At 38.1% G+C, this 12,021-nt stretch overlaps 1 protein-coding gene across 2 annotated transcripts in view; it reads right to left on the bottom strand.

Moving 5' to 3' along the window:
* adamts14 (ADAM metallopeptidase with thrombospondin type 1 motif, 14) overlaps positions 1-12,021 on the bottom strand; it is a 49,858-nt gene that overhangs the window by 24,897 nt on the left and 12,940 nt on the right. For both annotated transcript variants that reach the window (XM_007558302.2, XM_007558303.2), the window contains exons 3-5: positions 9,501-9,657; positions 5,786-5,982; positions 981-1,064 (exon numbers count right to left, since the gene is read on the bottom strand). In XM_007558302.2, coding sequence (XP_007558364.1) covers positions 981-1,064; positions 5,786-5,982; positions 9,501-9,657 — 438 coding nt within the window. The remainder of the gene's footprint in view (positions 1-980; positions 1,065-5,785; positions 5,983-9,500; positions 9,658-12,021) is intronic.

The raw sequence follows: 12,021 nt of genomic DNA, 5'->3' as shown, positions 1-12,021 counted from the left end.
TGCGGTCAACATCAGCTAATTATGAGGAAATAAAAGGCAACGTGCATTAATATTAGCTCTGAAGAACCAATTTTAACTTCATGTAACTTAATGCTGCGTCAAAACAGATTCTCCATGAAGAACATCAAAGATTTTGTCAGACAACATTAGTCAGGAAATAGCATCACAAAGAACGTCGGAAAGGTCATATCCAGTTCATGATCCAAAATACTAAAAAAAAAAAAAAAAAGCGGCAGAGCTGAAAACCTACCCAGACAGGAACACAAACCTCAATTGCTAGTAGCTCTACTTTAAAGCATGTTGAAAAACACAATCATGATTGTGACAAAAATGTCAAAACAGAATGCAATTATCTGAAAATAAGTGTAGGGTGTATCAGCTAAAATAAGCAGGCAGCATGCAGGAACATTGCACCATAGATATAGAAAGAAAAACAGGAAGTTTTTCATCTTAAGTAGACCTCTTGTAGGGGTGTATTTAATGTGTTTTCTTTAGAATGTGTGTGTGAAATCACACTTATATTGACATCTTGGACATACATAAATGACTGCAAATACATTTTTATTCTTGAGACAGCAAGATTTAGTTTTTCATTTCAATGACATAAAATGAAAAACAAAGTTAATTTAAATTACTTTAAAAGTTATACTTGCATACAAGAAAGAAGCCACAGACCTTGTGATATGTAGACAAAACAATTTTGATTTGGATGTAAAAGGGGATTTTCAAAGTTTGACCCATCAGAAGCAAGCAAAAGGAGGCATTCACTAATCTACAGAAAATAATTTAGAATACCGTACATTATTTTAAAACTAATTGTTTCAACTTCTTATGTATCTTTTTTTACCAGTTTTATGACACTACTTTTACTCCATATAGCTACTCTCTGAGGCAAAGGTAATTTAAGACAATACTTAGACATTTCAAGCAAGCTTGCACATCTCTATGCTAAAATGTTAACAGTGTAATACATAACTCACCTGTCTGTACCCCACCATTATCATGCGGACGAGCACAATGTTGATATTGGTTCCCAAAGACTCATCATGGTAGATCTCATCAACCTGAAATGAAAGAAAGAGGCTCTGTCACTGCTCAACAAAGTGGATTATGATGCTAATCTGCATATCTAACAAATATTAGTGAATATTCCAAGTTTTAAGAGTTTGATATAATCCCATGCTATGCTACAATCTCATTCAAATTCTAAGCCAAATGTTCCACAGAATGTAATTCATATTCTTTAAAAAGATATTTCTACATATCAGCCCTCATTTGGAGCCCCATAGAACCAATTAGCTGGTTTGATGAAATGTACTTTGAAGAAGCGGAAGCTGAAGTAAAAAAAATAAAAATAAAAAAAACTGATCTAACTCCTTATCTAGTCAGAGTGCCTGCTGTGACAACTTCTGACTTAAAAATTCTGCTAGACATAAAAAATTAAATTAAATTAAAAAATCTTCAATAATTCTGACTGGGTGAGTTTTAAGCCTCACACGACTGATAGATGAGAGATTCTTGTATTTATACTAGTTTTTATTTCTGTCTTCTAGAATCTTAAAATGTGAAGTGATCACAGATCAGCAGCAAAAGTTGGAAAAAAATTACACATTTTGATCTCCATGCAAGTTACGCTCAGGTTTGCAACACAATTTGAGATTGCATTCGCCTATAGCCAATTTGACTAATTTCTCTTGAGACACTCTCAGGTATTTTTTTCGTTTGTTTGCTTGATCCTATTAGTCCTGCTTCTGCTTCCCTTGAGTTAATTATTCTCCTTCCCTCAGTCTGCCTGGTTTGCCTCCCCCCAGTCCCCAGTGAACAAGAAACCACCGGTTTCTTGTTCACTGATCAAACTCCCCAGCACTTTAAGCTTCTCAGTTTCTGTCATTCCCTGCCCAATTTATCTGCTTAATCTTCTGTCAATTTGTTCCATTTTTATGCTTGGTTTCCAGCCTCTTCCAGGTCATGTAACGAGTGCATTAATCGGAGAAAGAGTCAAGACATCCAAGGTAACTCTGGAGGAGCTGCAAAGCTTATGGGCAAATGCCTCAAAAGACTTGCAGCAAAATATAGTTTTAACAAAGGGAGATGAAACAGGTATTTAAAGAGAAAAAATACTTGTTTTTTTTTTTTACTAAATAAATCCTTTACCTTGTGTTCATCTATTACATAAAATCTCAATTAAATACATTTAGCTTTTTGTTCTGAGTAAAATTCAAAATGCTTTACAAGTCTAAATACTTTTGCAACATATGGTTAAAATCGTACCATTTCTGAGTGAAAAGCAATGATATGACAAACTTATTAAAACATTGCACAGCAAAAATGAGTTCTTCGTCATCAACAGTTATTTTCTTTTCACAAGCATCTGTGGCCAAATCTAGAGCTTTGGAAGCGAAAGCTGTAATAATGAACATCTGTTAAACCAGTTGGGATAATTGAGTATTTTTATGCTGGAACATATAACTTCATGTCATTTTAAAAAGAAATGGATGCAAAGTTAAAGATGAATGAAAATGTTTTGTACCAGTGGGGAAAGTTGCAGTCTTCTTCTTTGCATTGAGCTCACACACATCCTGCTTTCTCTTTATTGACATATTTGAAAAATATGTCAATATCAATATCATAAGATGCTCATCCTACAAGTAAAAGTGTATGGACACATTAGAGACGATTTCTTATCTTTTGACAGAAAATTTATGAATGATTCTCTAGTATTCTCAAGTCAACAGATTATCTTTCACCAGTCAAGACATTGTGAAGCATTGCATCCATTTAGCATGGGTTAATGCATTTATGTTGGCCTAAGTCAGCCATGTTGTTTAGACATAATTCAAATTTCCCTTTCATTTTGTTGCGGTATGAAGTGCTTTTGTTGAAAGCTGTTTAATTTTCGATGCGCTGCAGAGCAAAAGCATTATTTCCCCATGCTGTTGCCAGGCTCGGTCTTTCAATATTGCAGAGCCCTTGGCTGAAAAAGGTTGAGTGGTTAATTAGGGTCATTGGGCCCTGAGGTGTAGTCTAACGATTTCATTAACGCTAAAGCAAATAGGCTGTCGTAAAAACAACCTGCTTATGTAAAAGCAGGCTGTTTTACCGCAGCTTTCTTTGGAGAGCATAATGTGCTTTATTCTAACGTGATTAACTCATTTTATAGTTTTAAAAGGAACAAAATTATCTACATTCGGTGCAATAAGTATTTTTATTTTGCGTTTATAAATGAGTACAAAGTGCACTGCATTAATACTCCTGTGCTTTTACCTCTCACCTACAGGGGCTCTCTTTTTTCCTGATCACTCAAATGGCTTCTCTGGGCTTAAGACCTAATAAAAACTAAGTTCTTACAGATACAGGTAACATTTCTAAACAGTGAGAGGTATATGACTATGGTTGTCATCATTGTTCCTGTGTGATAGTTATTTTGGGTAAATAGTGACTGTTGATATTTTTGAAACTGAAAGAAAAAGTAAACAAAAAACATGGTTTAAAAAAAAGAGATACTATTTTTCATTGGTTTTCTGGCATGGCACAGTTCTCATGTAACCCCAGATTTGCTTCTGATTGGTTAATAAGCGCATCATGATGACTCCTTCCCCTGAAGTGCATCTTTCAGAGGAGCTATGCTCTGACAGTCAGGCAGAAATTTAGAATCCTTTATGAACAAGACTCACCCAACTAAGTCAGAGGTTTTTAATCAACCCTTAAAGAGTCAGTTGGGAGTTTTTTATTTTATTTATTTTTTTATTATTTGCCATGCTTTTGTCTAATTCCGTTTAAAGTTTCTACAGGATTTTGTTTCTTTTTTTCCTCAAAACACACCATGGAGAATCCTTAACTAGTAAGTTTCCCTTGTCATGTTAATAGTCCAGTTTCCTCCCATTATGAAGATAAAAAAACATAGTCGTCAAGGAAGCTGTAACAAAACTGACAACCTACTTTCCTCTGTGCAACCTCTGGCTGATAATGGTAGAAGAATTAGTTCTTTACATGGAAATGATAACTGAACAAAAAGAAAAAAAGAAACATTTGCCACCTAGGAAGAAAAACCTTTTTCTGGTCTGAATCCAAATTTCCTCCGGGATGCAGGTTACACCCAAGTCTATTTAGGTAAATATTCCACTTACAGAAACAAACTTCAGTTAACAAATCAGGAACCTCTGAGTGACCGAGAGGTTGCACAGATTTGCTACGCAAAATCCCTAGGAATGCCTACACTGACTTATATCCATGTGTTTATATTGGATCGTAACACAGAAGCCAGTGAAAAACAAAGAAAGTGTAAAAAAAAAAAAATAGCAACAAAAAAAGTTTTGTCATGGAATTTGTAAAGGTTTGTGGAGTTTTTTTTTCTTTCAACTGAGAGATTCGGGTGGTTGCATTCTTAACTTTCCAGCGAGTCCAGATGAGGGACGGGTCAGCTCCGTGCACACCGAGGTAATTACAAATCCAGGAGGAGCACTCACAAACACACCTACACACACAAGAAGGACTGAAACGGAGCTGTTGTGGGGGGAAAATGAGCCTAGCAGCTGTGCTCTACAGGCGCTAGGTGTCTCTGGCTTGCGTACGGCTTCGCACTGACATGGACTAAACGTGGTCTGCAGTGGTCAAACAACATGACCATTGTGCAACAGAGACCTCACTAGTCACCTTGGCATTGTGCAGACAGGATGTTCAGTAATCAATCCCTCGGGGAGAGTTTCTCCAGGTGGTACTACACATTCTACAGCCCTGGAGCAGGGATTCGGAGGGATTTGAGCGGGCAGAGCTCTTTCAGACACAGCAAACCCGTGGCTTACAAGCAGAGCTGAAGGATTCTGACCTTCGATTGTTTAAACTGCACCACTTTTTAAGTTAAAGAATAAAAATAAATAAATAAATAAATAAAAGTCCAACATAATGGGAGATACATTCAGACAACTTTTAATTACCTGATTTTATCTACTGTGACGCTCAAGTCCATTTTAAACCAGATTACTTCAAATGCACTCCTCCAGATAGCCCTTTCCAATGCTATTAAGTCATCAGAGTGCATTAGACACCAAGGTCTGACAGATACCGAGTGTGCATGAGTCAGAGCTGCTACTCAGTACAATCAAGCTCAGTAAAAGTCAGACATTTTGCTCTGTTAAAGACATTTGGCACCAGATTTTGAATATGAATTCCTAATTAAATAAACACATCATTCTATGTAAGAAGAGCTTTGGCAGTTCAAACAAACGTCTGGCACCACTTTCCATGGCTGCTCCGTACTGCTCCCACTCAACTTTCTAAGTGCTCTAATGCAGCTAATCAGACTGCTGTGCATGGTCCAAATGGTAACTGTTACAGAGTGAAACCAGCTCCCTGTGAAAATCTGACTTGGAGGGTGGTGGGGGGACTTAGGCTCAGTAAGAAGATTATGGTGGAAGGAGCTGGTGGAACCTGCAACGAACGAGCTGAGAGTTTCTCAGGGAGTTTCTCGTTTTGGCCCCGTCTCTCATCGGTAATCTGTCAGCTGCGAAGGAGAATGTGGCAGAGCTTGATGTCAATATAAACACATTCAGCAATATTTTATGGCAGAGACACGTGGTTTTAGAGACAAAAAAAAAATTAAGAAATAGCACACTTTTACATCTAGAATTACCTCTGACAACCAGGTCGCTGTTTGGTCGAATACACGAGTAATTGCCGATTAGGAAATTTATTTTTTTTAGGTAAGTGCTTGGACAATACTGTATTTCAGGGGTGTAATAATACAGAGAGGTGAGTACTAATGCATGTCACACTTTTCAGAACTTACAATGTTCATTAGGGTGAGAACGTAATTCTGCACGTGCTCCTTGCCGTGGAAACGGATCACTGAGTCATCCACAGCCAGCAGAACCTCGATGTTGTAGTCGTCTTTCTTCGCGTGCCTCCTCTTCCGCTCAGACTCGGAGAGTTTATGTTCGACCAAGTCCAGAGCTGCAGGAAGGTCTGCGATGCCAACATCTGCCACTGCAGAGACATGAGGAGGACACAACATAACACCATGTAAAAGCAAAATGTATATGCTAAAAATCACATTGTACATCAAAGCAAACAAAATATTTTGTTTGGAGATTACCTGAAACCAAATAACTTACAGGAAATTGCAATTATTGTATTCGATGAAAAAAATAAAATAAAAATGTTGCTCATGATTATATCAGAGCCAGTCAGCTGTAGGACTGGATGGTAAAACAATCATGGCTGAAGAGGCAGAAAATAGGTTGTAAAAATAGTGACTTTTCCAGCAGATGCTGAATCAATTGTTAAAGGAGAAGAAATTGATGGACAGTCAATGAAAGTTCACCCCCTTTTCTTGGCTCCACTGCGCTCCTGAGTCTCCCATTGTGCCATTAGAGCACAGCATTCCTCATCCTACCAGCTGGTTTTGTGAACAGTGCTTCCACTGCTGGGCCTAATAGATACCCAGAGAGTAACCTTAAAGCTGGAGAGTTGGAGTAACCTTTAAAATGTGCAAGATGGGATTGAATTTGCAAGCTACAGCTCCTCTACCTTTAATTATGTATGATATTCAGTGTTTTCTGTATGTTTGGTGCTGAGGAAGCAGAGCCCAACTGGACTTTCAGATGGAAATAATATGTTGGTTCACCACACATTATCTCTCTAACAATAAGCATAGTAGAAATCAGCTGATTTTCACCTTTACCAGCTCTATATAGTGACCGGTCAGTCAGAAGCTAAAAAAAGTAGATTTCTTTTTACCCGGATGAGTGAACGTATCTTACCAAGCGTGTTTGTAGTGACTGAGTGAAGAAGGCTCAAAGTTAGCCATGAGACATACAGATGTAAGAAGATATTTTATATGACACCCCAAAGCATCTGGTTCATTCAGACATTCTAAAATCGTATTATTTTCTCATCTGTGAAAGCACCATACCCAAACACTGTCACACCCTGCAGAGTGGAGGTCATCTTTTTTTTTTTTAATCAAGTCAAAGGAAGCACAAACGGTTTGATAAGCTAACTAAGCTAACTAAGGGAAAACAGTATTTTCTGCTGAAGCCTATCAGCCGTCTATTCAGCTCGTTTTAAGGTCACTGTGGCTCCAAGCATTGCAGTCTGCCACAGGATGTCTAATTTGGGGCACATTTGTCAAAACAGCAAAGAACTCAACTTAACCAGTAATAAGGGAGTCCCAACATATTACAGCATAATTGCTCTGTTTTGTTCTTTTGAGCTTTCGGCTTCTTTCCATTGTAAAACATGCCACCTTGCCAGCTCTTTGAAAAATCTCAAGGCTTACGCTACTTTGGATTTTTCTTGGAAGACAGCGGCCGGAGGCAGAGATAAAGTCACACTTGACATGAGCGCATACTGGTCGCTGTTGCTTTGGTATCGGATTTAAAACGTGTTCATGCATATAAGAATGTTTTTTTGCAAAAGATGTCTTCGGTATAAAGCTCAGTGTTTGCTTCTCTCTGACCCCTGTGTTGATGTCTGGCTCAGCATGACCGTCTGGTCTGCCTGTTTTGGAACGTCTGGGGTATATTTTTGGGCGAACACTTATAATTTCCCAGATGAAAGTAGTAAATTTGCAAGTAAAGACTACCACATACTGAGATCAAAGTGGAACATAAAGGTGCAACATCTCTCCTTTTTGGAAGCTCAAATCAACTCCACCTACCACAACATGCAAAAGTATTCACACCCCTCCATCTTTACCAAATTTTGTCTTGTTATATTCACAAACTTGAACGAATTAAATGTGACCAGGTATTCAGCGACAGCCTAATCTGGACACGATGGACTGTTTTGCAGTTTGCCAGAAGCCATAAAGGGCCACAAATAACAAGTAGAAGAAGGTGTTCTAGCCAGACGCATCATCATGCTGAACACACCATCCCAATAGTGAAACATTATAATGAAGCTGGTGAGCGCTGAGCTTCACCTTCCAGCAGGAGAGCAACAAACACCCAGAACTACAAACTGAATGGCAAGGAGCATTTCAGTGTTAGATTGTCCCAGTCAAAGTCCGAAACCGAATACAGTTTAGAATCTGTGCCGATAAATGTTTTCCAGATCTGTGAGCTTGAGATATTTTGGCAAAAAGCGTAGATTCAGATTTCCATAATTTGACATGCAAAGCTGGTAGAGGGAAACGCCGGGAGAATCTGGAAAAACATGCAGACAACACTTTTCAAACTTCTATTTGTAAAAGAAAAATATACATATATTTCCATTTCTTCAGAAAGTCAAAAGTACACGATGACTAGTTTGACTTTAAATACTTTGTGGCATTCTCACATGGTGAGCTTCTGAAAGATTAATATTCAGTATTTACATTGATCAGAGGAACACCAACAATTTTTTCAGATCAGAAAATATATATATATATATAAAGAAATTACACAATCAGCAAGACAATTTTGGACATCCACAGCTCTTCTTTGAATACATTTTCCAAGTGGCTGAAGGTGCTGCATTCACCTTTTCAAACAATTTGTATGCAAGTTTACATCATGAGAATAATGTGCAGCTATCATACAGCTCAGGAAGGAGAAGGGTTCAGTGTCCCAGAGACAAAGAACAAAAGTGATGGACAATGCTGGTGAGAGAATATCATTATCCACAGTGAAATTAGCAGTGTGCTGACGGGGGCTGAAAGCCCACTCAGCAAGGAACAAGCCATTACAACACAAAAAAGCCTGATGACATTTTACAAATGGACTCAGAGGCAAAGACCTTCATTTTTGGCTTTTATGACACTGCTCCATTTTGGAGACAAAATGGGGGAAGCTTGAAAGCTGGAGAACACCATCGCAGCTGTGATGTACGAGGGTGGCAGTATCATGTTGTTTGAGCGTTTTGCTGCAGGAGAGATTGAAGCACGCTACCAAATAGATTGCACATGTGGAAATATCGAAGCGGCATCTGAGAAGACGTCTAGAAAAGTCAAAGCTTGGGCACAAATCTGTCTTTCAAACGGACGATGGACTTCAGGACAAGAAAGCCAACGTTTTGGAGGCTTGGTCTCAAGCCTAGAGAAAGTTTGTGAACAGTTCTTAAATGTGTAGCCAAGCAAGTTTCAATAAATGCGACTGTCAGAAGCAATGGGCCAAAAGGAGCTGGTAGGTAGAAGGATTCAGCATTTAACACAAGTCATACGGTTTGAAAGACAAATCTACCAAAATACTTGAAAAATGGATGCAAACTTCAGAATTTGAACAAAAAGTTAAAAATGATCCTTTTTATTATTTTTATATTTAGCAACTACAAATAATTCAGTTAACACAATCTGAACACAAAAGAATAAGTTTTTATTCTGATTTGATGTGGAGCAGCGAGAAAAGGTTATGTCTTTTTATCCATTTTAAATAAATACCTGATGTGTTCTGCGTGTCCTTCTTGTAGGACCTATAAGTGACCATGCAGCTGAGCCGTTCTGTTCGTTTTGCAGCCACAAAACAACTCAAACCCACACAGTGCTGTTTTTTGTTTCCACTGATGTAAGTCTCCTTTCCTCCTACCTTCATTGTGCAAGTCCTCTTTCCGCTGGCCCGTCTCCCGCTTGATGGCCGATCTGCGGTAGACCACGTGCACTCGCCCCTTTACTTCCACATCCTGTTGGCCTTTCTCAAGTGGTTCAATGAAAAACTCGCCATTATCAGTGCGGATCAGGCCTGCCTGGAAAAACAGAACTTTGCATCAGAGCACCACTCTTCCTTTAAATCAAGTTAATCCAACTGGATCCTGTAATAACAGCGGAGCCGGTCAGTTGGAGGATTCAGCGCAACAAGGAATGGTGAAGGTGGACACAACTTGGCAGCTTTGAAGATTATTTCCAAACAGTTATTAGTGAATAACTTGAATGTTCTACAGCTCAAAAAAAGTTTGTGACGGTTTACTAATCTAATTCGTTTGTGTGCCTCTATAATAAACTCTGAATCGATTATAGAAAAACCTTTAATAATTTATATCTTTGATTTTTTGCCTTTTGCTTTAATGAGTTTCCACTATAACATGCAGTTTGTTTCAAACCCTAACCCTACTACAAAGCTTTCTTCCTTCACACAGACGACGCCTCTTCAGTTTAACCTGAATATTCAAACACTTCACAAAGACATTTTATTAGCTTCTAGACATTTTAACATTAATCGAGCAACAGAAATATAATTTTCGGCATGAGAAATCAATCATGTTTGCTGAGGAAGACTTCTCTCTTGCTTGTTGCCGAGTGTCTACAAAAAAAAAACGGTCAGTGTGGAAGGAAGCAGCCATTCTCTAATTCAAGTCAACCACAAACCTGCCATTTTCTCTTGATTGCATAAATATACAAAACGCCCACATAATACAGAGTGAGGCATTTTTATAAACATTGCAACAGATTGTGCATTTTATTTGCATAGAAAATCAGTTTATTTGTCACTGTAAGTTACATCTGTCTGTGTTCAGAAGGACACACTTTGTGCTCATTTTGTTATATGGACAGGGTTACGGGGGTTTAGTATTTTATCATTGGTTTATTATTGAGCAGAACTGCAGTAGAACAGGATGAACTTGCTAATATCCCAAGTTCACTTTTATTTTTGCTTGTTTATTCAGAACTTTTTCAAGTTCTACATATTTATTGTGCCTAACAATAGCTTATATTTGGAACATTTTCTCATTTTGCCCCATGACAACCACAGACTTAATTGTATTGGGATTCTCTTGTGAAAAAAAAAAAAATATGTAGAAATTTATATTTACCCCTAAATAACTTCAGGCTTAACCAGTTACCCTTAAGAAATACTTCTGTGATTAATAAATTAGATTAATTCAACTAAATCCATCTGCCACGTGAAAGCCTCCAAGGTTTCATAGCGAACCTAAGTAAACAAACAACACCAGGTGAAAAGAAATGTTATAGTGAAACTTAAAACAGCGTTAAATTACAATAGATTATAACAAGCTTTATCGCTCAGAACACTGGCCAGTTCATCATCTAAAAACAGAATGATTGTGATGATTGTGACTAATAAAATCGAGTCAAGACGTGGCTGTCCATCTAAACTGACAGGTCAGATAAAGAGAACATTAAACGGAGAAGCAGCAGAAGACCATAAGAAGACCTCCTGAAGAACTCTCCAGTGCTGCACATCTTTAAGAAACCAACATGTAACTTTTTGGCTTTAATTCAAAATGTTTTGTGTAGTGGAAAACTAACCAGGTTTTCTTCAGTAGCTGGTCAGATTTGATGGAAGAATCGCTAAAGATAAATACGGGCAAATCATTAAAGAAACCAATTAGACGCCGCTTTTGGACTCGAGGTTGGGATGGAGGCTTACCTTCAGTGGGACAAAGATCTGAACCGGAGCTACAATGGAGCGGTTTAGGTCAAAGAATACTCGGACATTATGATAGCCCAGTCAAAGTCTATGGTTAAGTGCAATTGAGAAGGCAGCACTGGAAAATTGCTATGCACAGACATGCTCTGTCCAGTCTGAGCTATTTTGCAAAGGAGGAGAATAAACAAGAAGTGCCGACTCTAAATCTCCAAAGCTGGTAGATGCACCTCTAAACCGTTGCAACTAATTGTGGCAAAATAACAAATATGTGCAGGAAGGAGTTGAAATTACTTGCAGGGTATGAATAAGTGTTATTAAATTATGAAAGCCTCTCTTTATTGCAGAGAGCATCCTGTCTGGTCATGTGATGCATTGTTTATGTAATGATATTGATAACAGCTGCTCTATCTGTACACAGGATGTGTTTTGAGGACAGTATTGAGTCACATTTTGGAAGCAAGTTCAACAGACCACACAGTTACTGCTTTACAAGAGATATCAGGGCTCAACATGGGATCACTGACGTCATATAATGTAACACAAAGCTGCGCTTTGACTTGAGGTTTAGGTTAACTCTGCAAACCTCTTCCAAACAGCTATTTTTGAAGGAAAAAATAAAGTATACAAGGGACTGTAATATCATACATTACATTACAAGCTACATCATAGGATGGCTGTCACAACAAAGGTTGGGGGATAAAATAGTCAAAAATCTCAATAA

The sequence above is a fragment of the Poecilia formosa genome, unplaced genomic scaffold, assembly GCF_000485575.1.
Source record: "Poecilia formosa unplaced genomic scaffold, Poecilia_formosa-5.1.2 Scaffold95, whole genome shotgun sequence".
In the NCBI taxonomy this organism is placed as follows: Eukaryota; Metazoa; Chordata; class Actinopteri; order Cyprinodontiformes; family Poeciliidae; genus Poecilia; species Poecilia formosa.
Note: the sequence above shows the minus strand (reverse complement) of the source record. Positions and strands in the feature narration are given on the sequence as shown.